Source organism: Lycorma delicatula, chromosome 5, assembly GCF_047948215.1.
Source record: "Lycorma delicatula isolate Av1 chromosome 5, ASM4794821v1, whole genome shotgun sequence".
In the NCBI taxonomy this organism is placed as follows: domain Eukaryota; kingdom Metazoa; phylum Arthropoda; class Insecta; order Hemiptera; family Fulgoridae; genus Lycorma; species Lycorma delicatula.
In genome coordinates this window covers 39,723,095-39,748,547 of record NC_134459.1, presented here as the reverse complement: position 1 = coordinate 39,748,547, position 25,453 = coordinate 39,723,095, and the positions used below count along the sequence as shown (strand labels likewise).

The 25,453-nt window shown below is 34.6% G+C and overlaps 1 protein-coding gene across 5 annotated transcripts in view; it reads left to right on the top strand.

Moving 5' to 3' along the window:
- Positions 1-4,330: 4,330 nt before the first annotated feature.
- Positions 4,331-25,453, top strand: part of LOC142324868 (uncharacterized) — a 119,022-nt gene continuing 97,899 nt past the window's right edge. For 2 of the 5 annotated variants that reach the window (XM_075365935.1, XM_075365940.1), the window contains exons 1-2: positions 11,602-11,680; positions 20,142-20,347. In XM_075365935.1, coding sequence (XP_075222050.1) covers positions 11,668-11,680; positions 20,142-20,347 — 219 coding nt within the window. In that variant the 5' untranslated portion in view covers positions 11,602-11,667. Of the gene's footprint in view, positions 5,145-10,435; positions 10,518-11,601; positions 11,681-20,141; positions 20,348-25,453 lie in introns of those variants that run through there. The other 3 variants (XM_075365938.1, XM_075365936.1, XM_075365939.1) reach the window with 3 other exon arrangements.

Here is a 25,453-nt window from a genome sequence, read left to right as displayed (position 1 = left end):
ATCTCTTAGAACTAACTGTCTTTAACAACATCTCATCTGAAATCAACTGAATTTCTTTTTCTTCCTCCAACACTTTATCAGTTAACTCATTTCTTCTTATGCAAGGGTTTCTAGATTGATTCCTACCAATTTTTTTATCTTTTTTCTCACTAACAAATACTTTTAAAATATTGGTTTCCCCTCTATGTAGCACTATAGGAGAGCTATAGCTATAGAAGGGAAGGTATTGCAATTGATTATATTTGGGCATATGCGGTTTTCATTGGATCTTTAAGTTTTGGCATCTCAGGAACCCAAAAGAACTGGATGAAAATTTTCCAGATGTTAGTGTTCGTATGTACATGTGTTTGATGTTGGCCTCTAAATCACCTTATATCTCCAGAACTACTGGAGTGATTTTGACCAAACTTGGTCAGATTACTTCTATATATGGGGCACTGATGCCATTAAATTTTCAACTTAAAAGATCAAGGGAGTGAGGCTGTAGAACAAGGTTATCTCTGGTATCTCAAGATTTTGCTTAATTAAGGTCACAATTTTCTTAGGTACATTTGTTAACAGTTAAAAAAATAATATTTGCAAAATTTCACCCCTACTCCAAAAAATGCTCTAAACTATTACTATGTTGGATGTCACTGGTGAGCGATAGAATTAAATAAATTAATAATTTTTTTAAACACTCCCAGAGTGACCGGTATAGCCTTAAAGCATTACCTCGATCGCTCTGGAGTGTCGTGGCAGCAGATTGCCCCACCATGACTTGGACCCCCCAGAGGCTCCCATCAGGGTCTCCCCTGGATCATAGAAACAACGCGACTTCCACTTCTAGATAGCCGAGAAGCCCCACCCCAGTTGAGCTGCCCTTCCCAGTACTAACCTATGAGGTTCCAGGCATGCATTTTGCATATCCTTCCTCTCAATGCGCTCCCCTTTCACACCATCAGGGTCCTTCATACCATCATCGGAAGCATCCTGACTCCGCTCTTACGTGCGGGCGAGCCAAGGTGTCCTAGGCAAGGAGTCTGCCTGCCTAGCCCTAGACGTCGCCACGTTTTGTTTTCCGTCTTCCTTTAGTTTTTTAACTCTCTTCCTGTATAATTTTTTTTTTTACTCCAATGTCTCCCACTCTCCTTGGTAACATAATACCTGCTTTCCCATGTAGAGCTGTGTTCAGCGCTTGATTGATCACCTTCAAGCTGTTGAGGATGCAGAAGCTGCTAGTGCTAACATTATTTATACAACAAAATATAGAACATCAAATACAAAAGAATACAATCAAATCACCAACCTCATTATATTATTTACAAACACATGATTATCAGCATAGCCCAGAACGGCTGTGGTCACAAGCTTAACGCCACAATCAATGGTGCCCGCGAACTCAACAAAATTAGTTTACATTATAACAATACACAGGTTATTATAAAACACAGTTTACAAAATATGTTACCCAATAAATTTGATTCATAACATATCTCATTTCACTCATGACCGCTTGTTTCACTGTTTCGTCCGAGGTAAATCGACGGCCCCGTAATGCCTCTTTGAATGGAGCAAACAAGTGGTAGTCAGAAGGGGCAAGATCAGGACTATACGAAGGATGAGCCAGTACTTCAAAGTTGAGTTTCTGGAGCGTTTCAGATGTATGTGGACGGGCATTGTCGTGCAACAACACAACACCTTTCAACAGCAGTATTCGGCGTTTGCTTCGAATTGCAGGCTTCAGCTTGGCAGTAAGCATCTCACTGTAACGCGCACTTTTTATTTTCGTGCCCCTTTCCTCATAATGTTCCAGTACTGGGCCTTGTGAGTCCCAAAAAATCGTAACAGTTTTCCTGAGGACGGTTGGGTCTTGAACTTTTTTGCAGGGCGAATTTGGATGTTTTCATTCCATATTCTGCTGTTTACTCTCCGGCTCGTAATGATGGATCCATGTTTCGTCACCAGTAATGATTCTGTCTAAGATGTCTCGTTCGTTACCATAGCGATCCAAATGTTTTTGGCAGATGTCCAATCGCATTTATTTATGCAACTGTGTGAGTTGTTTTGGAACCATCGTGCACAGACTTTATGAAACCCAAATCTGTTGTGAATGATTTCGTAGGCAGAACCGTGACTAATTTGCAGACGATCTATTACTTCATCAATAGTTACTCGTATGTCTAAGAAAACCATGTCACATGCACTCTCAATGTTTTCCTCATCTGTGGCGGTAAACGGTCGTTCGGCTCCTTCGTCGTGCGTAACATTTGTGCAACCATTTTTGAATTTTTCAATCCATTCGTAGACACTCCGTTGCGGCAACACACTGCTCCCGTACTGTACTAAAAGTCTTCGATGAATTTCGACCCCTGATACACCTTCCGACTACAAAAAATGTATCAATGAACCTTGCTCTTCTTTGGTGCAAACAGAAAAAGCGGAGCAGCAACGGTTAATGGCAGGGCAGCGATAACGGAACTAAACTAGCAGCATCAAACCTGCACAGACATAACAACAATTAAATTACGCATGCGTCATCTACGCAACACGACAGTACTACCAACATGAACAGAAATATAACTAAATTGCGGATAATAATTGACTTACCCTCGTACAATATTTACAGGTTACAAACCGGTGATAACCATCAGTTCAACACGACCCACATTAATGACCATTATCACCGCTAGTTTAATTCACAATAAGGCGTAAATTACACTATTACAAGAAGTTATTTACAAGTACATAATAGTTTAGCCAACACAAATTCATATGACTGACGCAAAAAACTAAGATTACAGTTCATCTGGTATGAGTATTTTACAAAATATTACAAGTCTGACCATATCACGGATAATCACAGAGAAATACATCAAATATAAAACAAGGCAAAAACAACACAATAACAAATTAATAATATTTAAAGTTTAAAAAAAAAATAGTAACTCGGTCTAACTTGGTCTAGAATTGGATCGCTCGGTTGAATCGGTACCTGGTACGTTAAGTCTCGTGGTTACACCGGTCTGCCTGACCGTACAAGCGAAATTTGTTGTATGTAAGTTGAGAAATTACATTATTTTAGTTAAGTGCCGACCGTCGCCGCCATTACTGTCACCCACGCGAATTAAATAAGGTATGCGCGCGCTAGCGTGCTTTAGTTAGAATCATTGAATTAGATAAACGAAAAAATATATTTAAATAAAATGATAAATATTTTACATTAAGTTGTGTGTGTATGTGGGTGTAAGCCGTGCATCAGCTTTTTTTTATTGCCACGAATTACTCATGCTTCAAAATGTATGTATAAAATTACATCAAATTAATTAATGTTAATAAATTTTACTAAAAAGATTAAATATATTGATAATCTACATAAAAATGTTATGTTATCTTTTAATAAAAATTATGTGACAAATTTCACTTAAAAAAAAATCGGGAAAATTTTAAACTTTTTCATAACTCTCAATCATGTTGAAGTTCACTAGTGTTCGAAAATAGGGAAATAAGATTTATTTGGTTTTTGAAATTATTCGATCTTGCCAATTAGCTTAAGAGTGTATTATTATTGATAAAACAACAGTTTGCTGGTCAAATTACCTGTTTTCAGCTAACGGCAAAAAGTTTATTCACTTTATCTGTTTTCATTAACTTAACATTCGTTAGAATGAATTGGCAGCTCTCTTTGGAAATTCAATTTATTTGGAAAACTTTATACCAAACAGAATATCTTAACTTAAATAAGTTCAATAGTGATGTATTGATTACGTGCTGAGATTTTTTTTATTTAATCTTTTGAGGAGATATTCATGTTTTTCAGGTACAGAAGGTATAATACACAAAATAATCCGAAAATCATATAGACTAATAATCTTTAACATGTTTAAATATAATGAAGATTTTTACAATCCAATAAAATGTAAAGTTGAGGGAAGCAGGTAAGCACAACATAATTATATCACCCTCTGTGGAAACCTCATTCGTTTACTGAAGCACTCTGAGGCATCTCCAAATTATGTTGAAAATAAACTTTTGACACCTCCTGCGGAGCTGGGGTTAAGGATAAGATTGTAAGTATTGTTTAATTTTTTTGAGGCAGAGCCTTCTACATACAAATTACGTCATATTAATAACAAAGTAAATAATATATATTTTTAAATAACATATAATTTCATATTTTCAATTTTATTTACGTGAAAGTTTGTACGAAGAACTTTTTTTAAATTTTGACTTACGTAATGCAACTATCACTGCCCTTAGATAATATATACTCACATTGAGAAACAAATTACGTAATGTTTTTTTTCTACTCTTTGCTTTAAGTGAATTCTTTATCCTCTTTGTTTAACTTGACGCATGGGTACGCTGTTGATGTGAATTAATGTTTGGTCTGTCGTTTGGTAGGTTCGGAATAGATGTTTAGCTGTCGCTTTGATTGTTGGTAAATAAGGTAATGTTTAACTGTACATGTTCCTCACAAACAATAGTGAGAGAGTTCTTATTGTGTGTTGCAGAGAAAAGCCGGTTACAAATGTGCAAAGAATAGTGTTACAGGTTAATTTATGAAGTTTAAAATCTGCTTTTTATCTATGACACTGAATCGTTTAGTCCGTTTCTGCAGTCGTTATGGAAGTAATGTTTAATTATTTACTTATAAATAATAATTTCAAGCATTGGAGTACAATAATTGTATAATTATTTACTATTACGTCCTAAAATAGTAAATTAAATAAAGATTAACGTAGTGTGACTGATTTTATTCTCTTGTATGAGTTACGCATTTAGTATAATGCGCTTGGAAATTTGTTACTAAAAGGGGGATGTGTTAAACTTTTTTAATTGTTAGGTAAACTGTTACTTAGCCATCTAATTATTTTTTATTGTTTTTGATTTTTACATTCCGAGTCTTGACATTCGCCGATTTTATTAATTTATTTTTTTGGACCATCAAAAACATTCTGTAATACAGTAAACATTAAATTTGTGTTGTTTTATGAAGCATTTAATTAATAGCATGATAAGTTAGGAATAAATATGTTCATAATTAATTGTTTTACTACTAATTTTACATTTATAGAAATTTTTTGATTTGTTGTGCGTGTGTGTGATATTACAGTTACTATTTTTCATAAGACGGTGTAGTTCGTATCGACGAAATAATCCAGGTAGGTCAGCTAGTAGCAGTTTCATATCATTAGTTTTAATTTTATTAAATAACTTCTTGTAATTAAAAGTATAAATATTACGTAAGCTAAATATTTAAATGACATACCAAACGAAATAAAAAAAATACTGATTATTTAAAACTTGCTTTGTATTTTCAGTAAGTTTTGGAATCATCTTCAATGATTGGTGCTTTTGTTTTCACCCTGTTATCAACTGAAGTTATTGCTTGGTTTTTTTAGGCAATCTTGTATTTAGAAAGTGGTTGAAAAGTGTATGTTGATTTGGAATTATGTCTGTTAATTTATTACACCTTTGTTGATGTTTTTGTGTATTTACATTTTTCGTTTTGTTAAAGACTGCTATTTGATTCTTATTTTGTATATTTGTAGAATAGCATGGTTTTTGTTAATGCTAGTTGATTTGTAATTTTTGACACAAGGTAGTTAACAGATGTTGACTATATAGTGAATTGGATTCTGTAATTGTTTACAATTTCCTTCCTGCCTCTAAACTTTAACCCCTTGTCTCTAATCTAAATTGAGTTTGAACATTTAAAAAAAACCATTTATTTTAAGTCATAAATTCATAAAAATATGTATAACTAACCTTAAATGTTGTCTTCAAAAGATGCAGAATCATTTGGCTGCTGTAAAACAGTTGTAAAGCTATCTGATTACTTTTAACAAGGCATGGATTCATCAGTCTAGATTGAGTCAGTGAAGCATGAATTTGGCCAGATGGCCGACTAATAGTGTTTTGGTTGCTGTAACAAGGCGCATTTTCCTGAACCCCAGGAAATCCTGAGCCCCAATATCTGGATTAAACAATTATAGAACTTTTAACAGTCACAAATGATATTAGTACCAAGCGAAATGTTTTATTTGATTATTACTAATAATAAAGTTTTACTTCCATGAATTGGAACTGGACACTTTTTACTGCCACACTCAATACCTCTGAAGATCCAGTTCCCATCAATCAACCTATTTCTCATAATAATATGCCCTATTTTTGCTTTGTGTATTTTCACAGTTGCTGAAGACTGCTGTAATACAGTGTACACAAACTTCACAAAGGTATGAATTCCAGCCTACATGTATAAGAAGATATGCCAATTTTGTTACACAAGAAATCTTCATGTAGTGGTTTTACTCAAATATAGTATGCAAAAAAATCAATGATGTGTTACAACACATAAATTAAAGTTAAATTACACAACACATAAGTTAAATTATGATAGAAAACCAAGATTTTTTTTATTTTGTAGGATTGTTTTATTACATTTTTCTATGAAAATCAACTGTTGATTATTTGGTGTTAAAGAACTTCCTTTCTTAATTTAATGTCATTTGATTCTGCAATTAGAACATTTCATAGATTTACGTAAATAAACATTGTGACCATACAAAACCGATCTGAGCAATTCCTTGGCCAAATTTTATATTTTAATACTCTGCAGTAGATATGTTAGGATCAGGAAACATCTGAATTTTGGAAAGCAGATTTGAAGACCAGGTAATCCGTGTAAATTCAAAGTCTGTGTCATGTTATCAGTACTGAATTAGCAATCATTTTGTGAATTATGCCAACCTGTTCAGACACTAATCTGTTGTGTGGAGAGAGGTTTAGGTTTAGGTTAGAGTTTTGTGGAGAGAGGAATAAATTATAAACTAACCTCAATAGTCATCAGAATTAAGACTATTGAGTCAGCTGTTGAAAATGACTGACCGTGCTTCATAAAATGATTATCCGTTACGCACATGACTAATACCATGGAACATGTGGGGTAATCTGTCTCTGTAGTGACTAAATTTCCGTTTAAACAAATTTAGCAGTCTTAAATCTCTTAGCAGATGGTTTTAAGTAATATACTAAAACAGATGATGCCAAAATTTATTCCCAAACTCTCTCCACAGAATTCTAACCTTAACACTAACCGTTTCACAGAGAAGATCAGCATCTGAAAAGGTCTTAATAACTCATAAAACTGATAGCTAATGGACTAGAGTACTGATTATGCAGTTCAGGCTTTGTTCTTGTGTGGCCCCGTCACCTGCTTTCAGATATTTAGATCTTGTGTTTTTGTAACCCTAGGAATATCTACTATGGTATATTAAAGTTTGAACAAAATTAAATTTGATCAGTAATTGCTCAATAACCTACATAACTAACTGTCTTCCAATAAAATAATAAGGTAATGTAAACCCACATCCATTGGATGAAAAAGCCATATACTCGCATGAAGAAGTCTTAAACATAACTGAATTACACGATCCTTAAGCATTGACCTTCAGACTTGTGATTAGTGGGTTATTACCTGATAGCAACAATTTATTCAATCCAATGCCTATCTGATTCTCAGAACCTCTTTCCTTTTTGTTTGCAAACCATTTCATAGAATATATCTCAATATAACATCAAGTAGTTTAGAGGCAGGGGAGGAATAGTAAATATTTACCCATTATGGGATATATAAACAATATACTAAATAGATAATGCAGTAAAATGTTAACTAACACTACGGTGAGCTAGTGTTAGGGAGATGTAGCTAACACTAGGGTAGCTCCAGTGTCTGAAGATATATCTATGAAATGAAATGAGTTTTTTTTAAAATTATATTTAATAAGTTGGTTTACTGATGAAAACCCAAAAAAAACAACGTTCCTTCTAATCGTAATCAACATATCCAAAAATACTGATATGTTTTTTCTTCAGATTATAAAAATTACAACTAAACTCATTAGAAAGAATAAATGGATAATTAATAAATAGTCAATTACAAAAAGATAAGTATTCAGTTACAGAATAATAAATAATAATTAAAAATGATAAAAACAATTCAAGGACATTAACAAGTTCAATTCACGTTTACCATATTTTACTCCTGCTAATGGAAGTTATGAATAAATCTTGTACTTTTTGAAACAATCTTAACTGACATAATTTAGTACTCCTGCCATTTTTTTATTTAGTAAAACTGATAAGTCCTCATTCATCTTTGGTGTAGTGTGTCCTCTTCCAGTAATTGATAGAAAAAGCTCTGAAGGTGTGAGAATCTAAAATATTTTCCAGTTGAACCCATGTTTGATTATCCCTCAATGATTTCCTGAATTAAGTACCAGGACCCTGCTGATGGAAAAAGTGTATTCAATATTCCTCTTCAGTTTCATGTATTTTGACTTCAATGAATTCGTCTAAACACCACTTGCCATCGTGTACAGAGCAGACATAATTTTTACATTTTGGCTTTGGTAAACTTATAAAGCAATCAGAAACACATAATTTCCTTGTGTACCAATACTAATGTAAATGTTTCTGGTTCAGAGATCGCCCAGACTTTCAGAATATATTCTGACTTGTTGGAACATAACTGTGAAAGGTTCTTGTTTCTGGGACTGTTGTAATTACCTGATAACGAGAACTGAGGTATTCTTCAGTCTTTTGATTATCTTTATAGGAGCAGAAAATAAATGTTATATTTTTAATATTGTCTTTGCAATAATTGTACATTTCAGAAAGTGTAACAATTTGATTGTTCACTGTCCTTTGAAGGCTTGCTTTTGTCACAGTGCTTTTTACATAGTTCCACCAATACCATCACATGTTCCTTTTCTATGGTATGAAACAAAATAATGCTGTTTAGCTGTGATTTCAAAATCTTCTTTATGGTAGCACAGATTTATGACATTTTACACTGGGCTGAGGAGCCATCAGAAAAATAAAAAAATTATTTAACTTGTGGTAACAGTGTTTTTACTTTATTTATAACTTGCATTTGAAAGCAGAAGAATGGTGTAGTATTGTTCTTCAAGTACTTACTAATCACACAGTAAGTAGCTTTGGCTTTGTAATTTTCCTTCTTTTTTAAAATATATGAGAAATGTATGTTCTGTGGCATACGTTTTTGACCAGTGATATGACTGGACTTCATCCTTTACCACAAAAGGAAAATTTTGAGAGAAGTCTCCAATTATAATACATTCACCCTCCAACAAGTTTTCCTTTTTAATGTTCAGGAAATTAGCTTGTTTCTTTGCAACAAAATGATGCCTTTTTAGATTATTTAAATTTTCAGTAAGTTTATCTAAGTACTCTTGAAATGGAAGAATTTGAGTAGTTCACAACAGTCAACAGAAACCCACCGTTTGAAGATAATTTCAGAATCAAAATCATCCCAGCTCTCTTGCAGTAATCTGAGCACTTCATTAGTGCCTGAACATTTTTCACACTGTGACAGCATGCACATTTCATTTTCTATAACATACCATGGTTGTATGGAGAATTTTATAATCAAATATCATTTTTAGAGCAGATAAAATGAGTTTTATATTTTGGTGGGTAAAACAAACAAACAGAGTGAGTACCTGACCCACCAGCCAGAACACAAAATTTAGGTTGTAAATCAGCAAATCTTGAAAAACCTGTTTTTAAATTATATTTTTCTTTGAAGGCTGTGTACAGTTCTTTTAAGTTACATAAGACAAGCCTTTTTTGAATATTAATTTTCTTCCTGTCACCTTAGACACATTCCTTCTTGCCTGGCATCATTCGGTTGTGCTCATCATTCTGGTAAAAATGTTGAACACATTTAAATTTTCATCAATTGGGTTTCATTTTGCTGATTTGTGGTAAAATTCACTTGTTATAACTAATTGTTTGCATTTTTGGGCTAAATACTGACTAAATAAACTCTTTTTGAATGCTCCAGCTGCTTGGTAATAAACTTAAAATATTAATTTTTCCGTAGGTTGATGTAACGTTTTTAATTTTATCTTTTACTTTAATGATTAATTCTTCATATTCCCTACCTAAATCATCATAATTTTGTGGTACTAAACTGGTTTCTTCTGAAGAAATATATAAATCAAAGGAATCATTTAATTTACTGGTAGCTGACTCAGCTATTTTTGTAACTTTTATTTTTTTAAATTGGTTACTTTGTGCTGCTCAATAATTTTTGGACCTTAATGGGGGAAATGCCAAGTACTGAACAAGCTTTATTCACAGACCCGACTATAACATATTGAGGCTCAAATATATCTTGACATTCTGGTTTGCTTTCTGTATCACGTTGTGGTTTTTGTATTTTGTTTAAGCACTTTTTGCATAGTGCTCTGCTTGGAATTAATTTTAAATTTAGATTGCTTGTTGGAAGTTCAGAGATATTTCTGGAAGAAATTTCTTCACCGGTTTAGTATGACAGCTAAACGGGTCACAGCAACTTTTCCCATTAATATGAAAATATTTATCTAAATGTTTTGTTTTATAAAAAGTAAAATATTTTCTGTTTCAGTACATCCACTTCTTAAAGATATCAATATTATTTGCAGTTCAGTAAACTCTAAAATATCGTGCAATACTGAAGATCTATTGTAAGTCAATTTATGTGTGACATACTCTTTCAGTGTGAATGTCTATTGAAAACTCCATAATCCGTTCTTATAAAATAATAATACAGTTAGTATAAATTATAAAACTATTGATTGCACATCACTTTGTCTTATCCCAGTTTCTCTACAGCTAAAATAAACATTTTTCTAATTAATAAAATTAGAAATAAAAGAGAAGTTCACTGCTAATAAAATTACTTTATAAACAAATGTACATTACTGAACCACAATATTAACACTAGCAACAAACAGTACAACCTATCATACTGAAATCAGAACAGTAACAGAGACTTCTACAATGTTTACATTTAAGATTACACCAATATTCATGTCCATTCACTTTTGTGTTTAAACATGAATTTGTGTGTATAAGTCATACTTTAATTAACAAACTATAGAATATAAGCTGTCATTATAGACATATCAAAGTATTTTGTATAGTAGGCCTTCATTATTATCTGAAAAAATACATGCTGTGAATTTTTTAGATACATTGCTCACGGTTTGAAGGAATGGTGTTTTTAGCGGTTTTGATGGCTTCATTACTCATCAACCCCTTTGAGTAACAAAATAAATCTTACATGGTTTTAAAGTACATAATAAGTACTTACTGCTGTAAAAATTTCAGATTTTTGCCACCTGTCTCACATTTGGTTTTCAGACCCCAAAAATGAGACATTTTCAGAATCTTACGATTTGGTGGCCATTTTTTTTTTAATGGACAGCCCAATATTTCTTTATGTACTACTAGTTCCTAAGAGTTAAAAGGTAAAAAACAGTTACCTTAATTCCTTCATTATTTATGTTGGTCCCAAAATTTGAAAAAACAACGATTTGTAAATGTAACTTCAGTAAAGATTACAAGATTTGGTCATGCAACAAAATGAATTTTGAGTACACTAAGATGAAGTTCCATCTTTACTCTTTCCAAAGCGCATTTTAACCTCTGTATGATGTAAAGTAAGAATGCTACAGCCCATGGAAAAAGTGTCAAAAATGTCCGTTTTTGCATTGGAAAGTTAGAGAATAGTCTATTAGTCAAGAAAAAATTTTTTTTAAATATTAAAAAATATTTTTTGGCCAATATCATCAAATTCAGAAATAGTGATACATTAAAATTTGTTGAATTAAAATGGAATACCCTGGTAAGAAATATTTATTGATCATTTAATATGTTTTAATTTATTTAGATTTATAATGTATATATAATTTTTATAAAATATAATAGCACATGGCTACTGAATGTTAATGTCATGTAGTTTCTTGTATATACATCAGGATTTACAGGAGATGGTTTTGAATCGTCTGCTTGAATACTCATACGTGAAGTTTTCTTGCTTGAAAAATATAAGCTAACTGAATTAGGTGTGGTTGAATTATTTTTAAGACTGTTTGGTTCATTGACATTAATATGTATTTAAAGTGGAAAACTGGTCTGTTATACACATTTTCAAAATGGTTGCGATAATATCATTTATGTTCTTACTTTTAAGGAAAATGTTGTCAGTACATGTATTACTTTCAATTTGAACCCTATTGTGTTTATATAACATTTAAAACCATTTACATGTAAGGTAGTTAAATATTCATTTATCAGTTTCTTCTTGTTATCTAAAATTTTTTATCGCCAGATACAAAAATATTATCATCAATATTTTGCAAGAAAATGCCCAAGCTATTTACAAATTCATTGACATTAAACAATGGTGATCGATAAATATACATCAAGGTATATTTCTTGTTTCCAATTTCAAGATTAACACGTAAAGAATTTGTATTATCTGCAGAAGTTTCAATTATATTAAAGTTTATATTTTTATCAACAAACAGATATCATCACACTTACTCTGCTTTTTCTATAAATTGTGTGGAATTCATCAATATTAAAATTATATTGTGAATCTTTTGTTATCCACATTTCAGTTACCACAATTATTTGAAACTTAATCTTACTGTTACTTTAGTAATAAAGAAATTGATCAATGCATTCAGATCTTCCCTTACAATCCTTTTGGCTGGTGATTTCTGGGTATAGATCTTCCCCTCTTTCACCCATATAAAAATTTATTGTTTCTTGCTTTGCCTAGGATAACCTAATATGTTTGGAAGGGTCCATTGATGTAGAAGTTCTCAGGTGGAAGTTAATAACTTAATGTCTCAATAAAAAATGCAGGTTTCTTTTTTGTTTTGGAGCAGCCACCCATTTCATTTTAGTCACTTTGAGAGAAATTTGCACACTATGAGCTGAATCTTTCTTTTCCAATTTGTACCCTATGCGCAGTGGATACATTCTCCAACCCAAAGGGTTCATCAATAGTTTTAGCAATACTCTCCATAAATTTGAATAAATATTTTCATTATTGGTTTCCGAGATCTCAGCAATCTCAATATTATCTATTCAAGATCTTTGTTGCAACTAATTTTATTTCAAAGACATTTAATATTTTCAGTTCTTAAGTTATCATTTAAATTCTTGAGAGCAACGTTTTCCATTTTAGTTCTTCAAAAGATTGTTTCATACTAGGTACAGTGTAAATGAGTGTAGTTAGATCTTATTTAAGCTCATTGAATTCATAATTAATAAAATATTTTAGTGAATTAACCTTATCTTCAAAATGTTTTGCTGAATTGTCTCTCATTTCACTCTCTTTCAGCAATGTAACTGTCAGATTAGGATTAACGCAATCAACACATTTCTAATGAGATCTTCGGATGGAAGATCTCATCAATGAGCGTTCAATCTGAATGGAAGTAATCACCTCATACACAACACCCAATGATTTCTTTAACATTTATAAATTTATTTTTGCCTTTATTACAGCTGCCCTCCATTATAAGAATAAGAAAAAAATTAAATTATGTATGTAAGGTTAAAGAGAAATTGTTAAATATTTACTATGGAGACAGGAGCTCACAAACTGATTTTAAGCAGATAAGACTATTGTAAATATCGGTTCACCACGAAAATCGAACTTGTACAAACGAAATCGTTTTAAAATAACATTCACTATCCCTAGTCCAACACCACACTCAGAAACCATTCGTACCGTAACTCATTGTATCATAGCTGGCATTCTTAGAAGGAGAGACAATTTTTAAACACTTTCTTGGAGTTATGTCCATTATTATATATTCAAGACACGCAGAATAAAAAATGAAATAGCCAAAGAGCAGTAACCTCACATTATACAGACAACTTAAAGAATGAGTTTGGTTAAGCATCCCAACTCCGTAGGGGATGCTGGCGACCGGAGGCGCCTTGTGACGCTTCTGTTCGCCCCTGCCCCTCACTACGTGTTGGTGTTTAATGGGAGTCGTCTTTCGTCCTCTAACATTTTACATCTCATAGTAATAAGTCAAGCCTCGTTGAGATGCCACCGATATAAATGTCTTTGTAGACATTTACATCGGTGATTTTCACACTCGGCTTTTGCCTTCGCTGTAGGCCTCGTCCGGACATCCTGAATGCCCTACATCGTTACCTTCTGAACAAGCTAACTAGAGTTCGCGGAAGCACGAACCCCGCGCCTAGTTCTACCTTCAATTTGAGCCAATTTAATAAAACCATACGACCAGAAATGTTCGCAACAACGAAATTTAGTTCTGGTTTCCTTAGTTAACTCAACTTCAGTTCATACCCCTGATTTGGTTTCATTATGGACTCCGGTCTACTCCCACTCAGCTCCATCGTCGAGATGCCGCTACACCTCACGGCATGGGATCCATGCCCTCGGCAGTGCAGTCGCCGTGCAACCCGCCGACAGTGTTCTGTGCTCGTTCAAATTGCCCTCGTCAAAACGGTGCTACACCTCACGGCTGTTTGGTAACTCATGCCCTCGGCAGTGCAGTCGCCGTTCCGCCGACAGCTAAACAGTCAGAATAATCACCACAAATTTAATCTAACCATGGCTCGATGCCAGAACGCCTACCTTCGGCCAACTGCCCAGGCGGTCCCTAGCCACCCGGGGTGCTACTCTATACCCCTTCGGTCATCCTGTTCAGGACGAGGAAGCGAAGGAAGCCAACCACAATTGTCCATTCTCTGTGAGACTTGCAGATCAAAGAAGGACTCCACTCTCGAGTTCCCTAACAACTCTGGTACGTTCAGCTTCGTACCGGGGACAAACATAGAGAACATGGTTCACAGTATCATCGACCCTACACTCCGGACACAAACCGGAGTCAACCAAACCAAACTATTCCTAAAGGCACCATGTCCAGAAACTAATTGAGTTGTGTTCCGATTGGAGGAGACCCAACTAATTGCTGGCATTTCCTTAACATTTGGAAAGATACCATGCGTGTACTGACCAGTAGAAGAATTGTCCCACCTTGCTTGCCAAGAGTCAAAACCTTGGTCTTCAATTTCCCGCATCCGCCCAGAAGTAAGAAGGCCTTCATTCTTGAAGATGTACCGCTTGCTAAGTTCTGTAGCTAGAATATCAAGGGGTTTAATGAGGGCGATCACAGAAACTGCCTCTCTCGAGACAGTTCTGTAGCCACCGACAACAGCTTACAAAAGAAGACGCTGGGCTCGCAAAAGAATATCCCTATAACATTGGAATTGTAAACGATGAGCTCAGACGGGCGCAGCGTACAACATTATGGCCTCACAGACACCTTTGTAAAGAATAGGCATGGTATGATAATTCAACTCCCAATCGGGATGGATGACTCCGGACACCAAAGAAGACATCGATGGCCTCTTTGCAACAAGCTGAAGGTGCTCCTTGAATTGAAGCCTCTCATCAAGGATGATATGCAGATATTTCTGAACGGTAACATGCCTAATCGGAAGGCCATTCATGACAACTCGCGGATGACGGGTTGCCGCTAGACGACCTTTAAGAAGCATCGTAGTGGTTTTCTCCACACAGAAAACCATCTTATGCTGAAGACTCCTTAACCTTAGAACATTACATGCCTGAGTGGCTCTGAGCTCTGTCTCGGCACGCGAATTGCCCTCAACCAGCAGCAACTCATCGTCGGCATAAGCTACGGGCGGCAGCCACTGGGCATCCGCAGTCGCATGAGAGTCAAACTCAACGACCCAGATGAGTGGACCTAGAACACTGCCCTATGGACAATCTTTAGACAGGGTCTTTACTACTTTGGAACACCGTCACGAAGGACGACGGTTCTAATGCTGAAATAGCTTGAGATAGTTCTAATCTCATCTAGCGTGCACCCACGCTGCTGAAGTTGAAACAAGGCAGAGGGCCACCACAACTTATTGAAAGCACCGGATATGTCCAGAAAGACGCCGAGTACATATTTACACTTGCTGGACGAAGCCAAATCCATCACCCTAAGAATTGCATCCTCCGTACCCTTGCCAGGGCGGAAACCATACTGGTCGTCCATCCGCATATGGTTAAAGTTGACTTACTATTGATGCGAAGGTACAAGACCTTATCTATTACAGGCAAGAGCGTCAGAGGACGGTAAGAAGAGCTTACAGTGAGATCCTTGTCGCCACCTTTTAACACCAATTTCAATACACCTTTTTTCCAACGCGCTGGGAAATACTCACAGAAAGCACCCTATTAAATACCCTAGTCAAAGGGCCAAGAATCATCGGCAGTGTGTGAACAAGGAGCTCCACTGTGATACCATCATATCTGGGAGCTTTATTTCTAGCCAGGTTATAAATTACTTGGCAGACTACCGCCTCAGTAATTTCGGAAGACAAATTCTCAAAGTGAAAACCAACAACTTCCCTCCGTACATGTCGATGATACGACGTCTTGCCAACCTTGGTATCATCTGGAAGCAGATCCTCCTTCAGAAGAGTGAGGACACAATATTTATCTATAACAACTCCATCCTGGGTCGAGAGAGCCGACAGAAGAATGTCTTTTTTCTGCTTATGACCAAGCACTATATAGACGACACCCCATGGGTCTTTGCTTCCCTGCTCTTGTACAAAAGAGCGCCAGGAATCACGCTTAGAAGACCTAACCTTATGAAAATACTTTGTTCTCTTCCCACGATAATCTGCAATCAGAACTGCATGCCGATCAGGATCACCCTCATGCTGTGCGGCTCTCCTGAGTCTGTAAGATTGTACAGTCTTACAGAATTTGGCCCTGTGGCCGAAGCGACAACATTTGAAGCCTCGCTCCACGTCAAGGTACTCCTTGACGCGTCAGGATGCAAAATCCAAAAAGATTCTCCTGTCAGAAGAGAACTTCTGGAAGAGACCAGCACCTACCTCGAACACAGGGACAGAACCTCCTCATTCGGGCAGGCTACTGTTATCATAAATGATAACGTGGGGCCTACAACCACGCTTGGGGTCAACCTTGACCTCAAGCTTTCTAATCGCTGGAGAGTCCTTGATGATTTGGACAGTCACCTTGTTGTCCACTACAACCACCACTAGACCCTTACTGGTCTCTTTGATATCCCTAAAACGAAGGCCCTTCCAGCTGTCATGAAGGGCAGCCTGGAAGTCCTTTTTCAACTCCGCACTTGTTTTAGATATGCCCTCCAGCTTATTGATGAAAAGAACCTCGGGTTTTTTGGCCTGGCTGACTTTGTGTTTCTGCTGAACAACCTCAGTATTGTGCTGGGGCTGGAACAGGAACCACTTTCGGAAGCACCTTGATCTCTTTGGGCTTGGAGTCCAATGTCTCATACCCCTCTGCCACAGCAGAGAAGGCATCCCTCAATTTCGCCAAGTAAGGAAGAATAGTCTTCCTTGCGCCCAAACTGACTGCCAGGGAGGACAAGAAACTAACAGGTAGTCCAGGTCCTCCTGGGCTACTTTGATCAGCAGGGCAGAATTGCCAGGTCTGACCTTCACTTTCTTAAAGTTTTCAATCTGCCTTACTCGGGTGGGTGTCCCTGTCTCCATCTCAGAAATTTGTCTTCAGAAGAAGTTGAAGGCACAGGCTCTGGCTCTCTCTTTTGCCTGGGATTCTTAGCTACTTCCTGGAAACTTTCCTTGGCCAAAGATTTCGTATGCTGAATGGACCTACAAGAACTTTCGCTGTCTTCCTCCTTCACTCTGGAATGTCCAAGCCCACAAATGTGACAACTGGCCACAGCGAGCATGGGCAGCCAGAGACCTTAAATATTGTACTGTCACTCTACGGACATCTTGACCACTACTGGATCGATTTGAAAATCATAGATTGTGTCCCTTGTTCTGAAAAGAACACAAGCAGGATTAGTGAGTATTTGTTACAGGGACTAACGATCAGGAGTCATTGCCACCCTTCAGCCACGATAAGGCAGGTACCCCTTGATAAATCAGCACCTTGACACCTCCGCAAAAAATGGAAATGACGAGTCTTAAAATTAGTGATAACAACCTAGATCCAAAAAAGCCTGACACTGCTGGAGGGTTCGCACACAACCAGACAGCCCAAAATAAATGAAACTAGACACAGCTCACAGACCAATGGACGCACTCAAGGAGATCAGATGTTGGTTTGGTTAAGCAGTGCAGCCATAAACGAAAAAATTCCCTGTGTTTGGATTAATTTGTATGCTACTGTTTATATCCAAAAATGTATAGACATATTTATATTCATGTGGAAATAAATATCTTAATTATTTACTAATTGAATGCCACATCTAATTTTGTTAATATTCATAATAGTATTTCTTACTGAATAATATACTACAATTTTAACGTAACTATACTCTGTTACACTTAACTTTAACTGTTCTGCTGGATGATGTAAACAAACAGGTCAAAGGTAAGACAGCCGATCAATGTAGATTTAGCCAGTTGTTTTAAGCTTATTACAAATGAAGTCCTGCTGTGAGGTACTTAAAACACCCAAAGCATTATGAAACTGCAAACTTTTTGTAGCAAATTATGATTTTCAAACTACTTATCCTCCTCTCTTTCTGTTTAGCCTCCAGAACCACTTTACCTTAAAGTGGTTAAGTATAATACCTTATTACTTCAGAGGATGAATGAGGATATGTATGATTGTAAATGAATTGTAGTCTTGTACAACCTAAGGTCAACCATTCCTGAGATGCATGGTTAATTGAAACCCAACCACCAAAGAACACTGGTATACAAGCTCTAGTATTTAGATCCATATTAAAGTAACTGCCTTTACTAGGATGAACCTAGGATCTCTCAACTTCAGAATCAACTGATTTGTGATTATGAGTTTACTACTAGACTAACCCAATTTGGGTTAAACCAATTTTCATGCAATTGCAAAACTTTAATATTGTATTGTTTCAATACTTTCTTCTGTTTGTCCTCCACATTTATTCTAATGTAATACTCTGTTATTTAGTAGGGCCATATCATTGTCATACTCTGGACATGTACATGAAATTGATATTACCTTATGCTTTTTCAAAGATTTATCCAGTCTTTCTTTATCTTGCATAAAAGAATAAAACTAATTTAAAAGAGTATTTGCATTTGTAAGAAGAAAAAATATGAAGCCACAATATATACTGATAACAATGGAACATGATCGAAGCACTGGAACAATGTTATCTTTTTTCTCTGACCTCTAAACTACTTATAAGTATTCTTATTGGTGCCATTTTCATGAAATTTTACTATCTTAAAAAAATAGCAGGTGACGCCTTAATAGTAAACAATTACCAATAATTCTTTTAAGAAGCTTGGAAAAACCATGAGTCGAGAAACACCAATACAAGTAGATCACGTTTACTATCAACTTTGGATATAAGAGTAACTAATCAATCATTTTCAGCTTCCATCTCTCCGGAAATGAGGGAGGATCCGTAACAAATAGATTGAATAGAAAAGTTTAAGGGTTAAAGAAACCCTTATGATCAGATACATATGTCGCTCTAGTATTCAGTTTATTAATGGCTTTTGATATATTGTTATCTGTAACAATAGAAAATCCAACATCATAAATTTGTCATGTGCAGACTGAGATTAGAAATTGAACTGTTATTATTTATATTATCGTCTTTTTTTGTTACTGTATTATTGTTATAAGCATTACTATTACAAGTATTATCAATATAAAGTGAGGAGAAGTTATTACAGCAAAAACATAAGAATATGTAATGAATAATATTTTAATGAATTAACAAAGCACACAATTATAAGCACTGCAACTCAGGTGGATATAAATTAAACAGCAGTAAATATTATATTGAATAAAACATTCACATTCACCTTCAAACACAAAGAAGACACGCAAGCATTTTTTTATACATCATTAGAATCAACCATTTCAAATTACCTCATAGAAATGGGATACACATATAAATTTATGATTTCTAATATTTTTTTTTTTTTTAGTGACTTATCATCTGCAATACCATTAAGGAAGAAATGATCATAGTCTTGTAAAGGTGTGAAAGCATATTTGCACATACCTTATTTAGAAATCAAGCTGTGATGTTTATTATTTTAAGTAAAATGTTAATATTCTGATAAGATTTTGATAATTTTTCCTGTCAAATTAATTGATCATTTGGGATGATTGGTTATGTTCAAAATTAGTTTCCTTAAAATTGAAAAAATTTGTTAAATTTATTATTATTAAAAGTAACTGCTTTAATAAACAAAGTAAAGCTTTAAAATACTGTATTGATGATTCTTTTTATTTTGATTGATTTGTCAGTAATTCTTTGTTCTAGGAATTATGGAAGAAGGTGTAACTGAAGCAGCTGTAAATACAGCAACCAGTAAGGTTGTAATGGATAATTCATGGCCTGTAAAAATAGACATTAATCAGTACTGTCGAGCTTGTGCTAATCCATCTGATTGTCTTGTTGAAATATTTGAAACTGAGGGCATTAGACATGAATTAGCGTTAAAAGTAAATAAGTATCTTCCTATAAAGGTTTGTATAAAATTACTTTTTTTTTTGTTTCATAGTGAAAGAAGAAAGAACAGTTCTTTTCATTTCATTGTGAATATTGAATCCATTACATGGAATTCGTTTTCTTATCCTTTGGCAGCTTTTGCATACATTAATTTTATTAACAGTCTGTTTTGTATTTAATTCTATTGATAGGATTGCTAAAAAAGGTAGACACTAAGAATCATTTAATCTTTATTTTATTGCTTACACATTTTTTTACTATAGTAAATTTGTTTATTTTCTGTCAGGAACAGCTTTAAAAGTAGGTTAATGTTTTAAGATTTTCTTGCCACAAGAATAAATTATAGAAGTTTTTCTGATAACTACAAGAAATAATACATTGGTTTGTAGTAGAAAAATATAAATAAAACTAAAAAATACTGGGGTTCGGATTAGGCTACAGAAATTGTTAAAGTGATTATTTGTCATTATTTAATTAATTGTAAACAGGATTATTTATTTATTTTTCAGTTACATGCAAATAACTGGTTGTTATTATAATGAAACTACAGGGTGTCCCATATAAAACGCAACCAATTGGTAGGTATTGAAATGAAATAATAAAAAGGCATGTGTAAATGTAAATGTAATTTTTATTATTACCATCCATTACCTTACATTTACAGTAAATGTTGGAAATAGCCACCATCTTCTTGAATACAAGCTTCAATTCTTTTTACAGCGTTTTTTGCACCTTTTTTCAAAGTTTTGTGGCTGGATATTTAATACAACTTGTTCAATATTGACTTTCAAGTGTTCGTGGTTTTTTGCTGTAGGCTTTTTCTTTGAGGTAACCCCATAGAAAAAAATCCGCTGCAGTCAAATCTGGAGATCTTGGTGCCCACAAGCCTCGACCGATAACATGATTACCAAAGAATTCCTCAACGAAATCAGAAGTTGAACCTGCGTAGTGCGATGTCGCACCGTCATGTTGTAGCCAGCAGTGTCTGTCTTCTTCTTCTAAGAGTGCTATGAACTGAAATAAAATAACCTGATGTCGTTCTGCATTAATGGTGTACTCAAAAAAAATAGGACCGGTTATTTTCTTCCGCGATATCACGCACCACACGCCCAACTTCTGCGGGTGTAATTGTTTTTTGTGATAAACGTGGGGATTTTCAGCACTCCAAATTCTACTGTTTTGGCTGTTTACGTAGCCATCCAAATGAAACCGTGCTTCATCTGTGAAAAATAACGAATTCATAACATTAATTCCCTCACGCAGAAATCGACGGAACCATTGACAATATTGTAGCCGTTTTTCTTTGTCGGGCTCAAGAAGTAGATGAACCATTTGAATGCGATAAGGTCGTAATTGTAATTGTTTGGTCGCCTGATGAACAGTTGATTTAGACAAATTAATTTCAGCAGACAAACGTCTGATCGATTTATTTGGCGAGGTGAGTAATTGGGCTTTGATTTCAGCGACTGTATCTGTATTCAACACTAACACGCAGATCTTTAGTGTTCCTTGTTATTAACAGAACCAGTCTCTCAAAATTTTTCAACTAACCTTAATACTGATGTTTTGTTAGGAGCTGGTTTATCTGGGTACTTATGGCGAAATAAATCTTGCACTGCAACCACTGATTTCGTACTGAAGTACGACTCAACAATGAAAACACGTTCATCTAGCGAAAACACCATCTTGTCTCTAGCAATACACTGAATGTTATAATTGCATTGTTGTTACTATCAGTAGTGTTCTACTTCATTGCCGCGATGGTCAGATGTTGGACGAGTCCATTTCAGTAACGAGTAGAGGAGTAAGCTTGACTTTTGAAATTTCATGGATGAGTGATTGATGGGTTGCGTTTTACATGGGACACCCTGTAGTTTTACAGGAAGATTATTTAGCTATGCGCAGACCTGATTTATATACTAACTGAAATTACAAATTTAAACTTACATATACCAGGTGATTCAAAAAGGATTTCACAAATTTAAAAGCATATAAAGATTTTTTAGATAACTTACAGATTTGGTTGAGGTTTTCATTTCGTAGCAAAACACATCAAGTTTTGACTCACATAGTTGATTAGTACCAATTTTGGCCACTAGCACTGTCACCAGTCTTGTTAAAAATGGATACATATACTGGTGTGGAATGTGCTTGCTGTGTGTTTTGGTTTCACAATATGCAGTTAGCAACTGCAGTTCAATTTAATTTACATTGAGAATGGTTAGGAGCTTCAAGAATAAATTTTACGCATCCCTGAAGATGCTGTGGAAAAACTTAGAAAGTTTTGCACACAGTCTGAAGAAACCAACTCGATGTGTCACATGAGACTGGCATTCCACAAACGACTGTTTGATGCATATTATATAAACAATTGCACTTGAAGCCTTATAAACTAACCATGGTAACCATAATAATATTGTTAATCTGGCTTCAAAATTTTCCAATTTATCAGTTAGATGATAATGACCAAAATGGACACCATTATTGTCACCAAGCAGGGCACCACCTCATTACTGCCTGCCTAGAAGGCCGAGATTTTCTTAATACCTTATTTCCAGGTCAGTGGATTGGTCCAATTGCATGGCACCTTGCCCCCCAGATTGACCTTGCTAAATTTTTTCTTGTTGGGTTTCATTAAAATCTGGTGTATGTAACACCTTTGCCTGCTGAGATCTTGTTGAGCTAAGACTTGGAATTAACACTGCAGCTTGCAGAGCTAATGTCTGACTTGCTGGATTTGAGATGAAATCGACTTTAGGTGAGATGTATGCCATATTACATAGGGAAGCCATATCAAAACAAATTGAATGTTGGGTGACAAACTTGGTGTGTTTTTTATAAAATGAGACCTTAACCGAATCTAAGTTATCTCAATAAATTTTAATGCTTTTAAAGTTGTGAAGTTCTTTCTGAATCACTTGGTACTTAAATTAAAACTAACTGCTCACAGTCATGTCTCTTAATCTTTGTCTCCGTTAATTTTTGTAGGTATATTAAATTTACATTTTTTCATGTATCCACTATTTTAATTAGGTCTAAACAGTTTAATTTTTTGCATTCAAATTCTTAACAGTTTCTGGAAGTTCATTTAAAAACATTATAGCATTTAGTAGGTACCTTTTTTGCCTACATTTAAGTTTACTTTTGTTTTTCATACTAGTGATTTTTGTTGTGATTTACTGTGTGAATTTTATTTATTTTGTAACTCTAGTTATATGTAAGAACTGATTGAGGGGTTTCTTTAATGTTTGTTTTGTATTTTTCCATATTAATTTAAAAAGTATATTTTATAAATTTAATAAAGGCATAAGTGCGTTTTTATATGATGATTCCTAAGCCTTGATCCCATAGTTTGCTCTGCTAATTAAACAATCCATAAAATATAGATAATAAAGTCTTAATATTCAAAAATTTAGTTAATTTTGTAATAATATAAAGTGAAAATCTTAGTTTCTCAATATTGCTGCTTTTGTCTCATATGCATATCCCTAGGTACTTAGTACTAGTCACTCCTTTATTTCTTGTTTGTTTATTTTTAAAGAAAATGTATTTGTGTTGTTTTCATAGTTTGTAAATGCTATGTAAACTGTCTATTTAATTTATTTACACTATGTCACAAGGCTTCATTGGATTTAATAAATATTAGCCCTGTGTATTAATGTACATAAATATTTATGAAAAAAATTATTTAATAATAAGTAAAATTATAAATTTAATCTTAATTAATGCTGTAATTAATAAGTAATGGTCAAATAATGTTTTTATTTATATGGAGTCCCAAATAAAATGCAATGCACCTATCATAGCCTTATGTCAGTAGGTATATATAAATTAAAAAGGCATGAGTAAGTTATTAAATATGTTTTATTTTAAATCACCTTAAATTCCCAGTGTAAATGTTGAAATTGACCATCGTCTTCCCAAATACATCTACCCTCTTCACTGTTTTTCACACAATTGTTCTCAGAAGTAACGACTAAATTTAATACAGCTTCTCCGATATCGTGTTCGTTTCTTTGAGGTACCTCCAAAGAAAAAAAATTGGTGGTGTCAAATTTGGAGATCTTCGTGGCCATAAGCCACAACTGATGATACAATCACCAGATAACTGATTAATGAAAGCAGTTGTTTGCATGGTATGATGTTTTAACATACAGTACTGATCTTCTTCTTTCAAGCATACAATAGAATATTATGATATTGTTCTACATTAATCTTGTTCTCAAAGAAAATAGGACCAACAATTTTTTTTTTTTTTGTGATATCGAACACCAGATATTCCATCTTCTGTGGGTGTAGTAGTTTTTCATGATACATTTGGGAGATTTCCAGAAATCCTAATCCTACTTTTTGATTATTTATGTAACATCCAAATTGAACCACGGACAGTCAGAGAAAACTAGTGATCCCATAACATGATTCTCTGCATCTACAAATAGATGGAACCAATAATAATATTCTAGTCATGCTTTTGTTTGTCTGGGTCACCAGCTTAATGAACTGTTTCAGTTTGATATAGTTTTAGGTTTAACTGATGACCGATTGATTTTTGGTAAGTTAATTTCAATTGACAAGTATGTAATTGATTTTTTGGCGATGCAGTTAATTGGCCATTGATTTAAGTGATTATGTCTTTATTCATCACTGAGACTGTCCTCAGTCTTTTATGTTCTTTGTCATTAACAGAACCTGTTTTGTTGGCTCAAGAAGGAAGCTACTCCACACCTCACTGTATAAGGGCTTGATGCAGCTCTCTTCCAATAATACAATTTTTACTTATTTACAGAAACAAATAACTCAAATTACAAGGGTGGATCAATAAGTACCCTTATAAGGAATGAAAATGCAAATTTTTCAGAAAAAAGTTTCTTTATTTTTCAACATAATCTTTTAGGAGGATATACTTTTCCCAACTTCCCTGCCATTTTTTTAAATCCCCTAAAAAATGCAATTTGTCAAATTATTCGAAATAGGGTTCTGTCTCGATGATGACTTCTTTCTTTGAGCAAAATTTTTTCCTGCAAGCCACATTTTCATGTTGGGGAACAGAAAGAAGTCGCAGAGAGCCAGGTCGGGTGAGTATGGTGGATGCAACAGCAGGTCATGCAATTTGTCGCGACAAA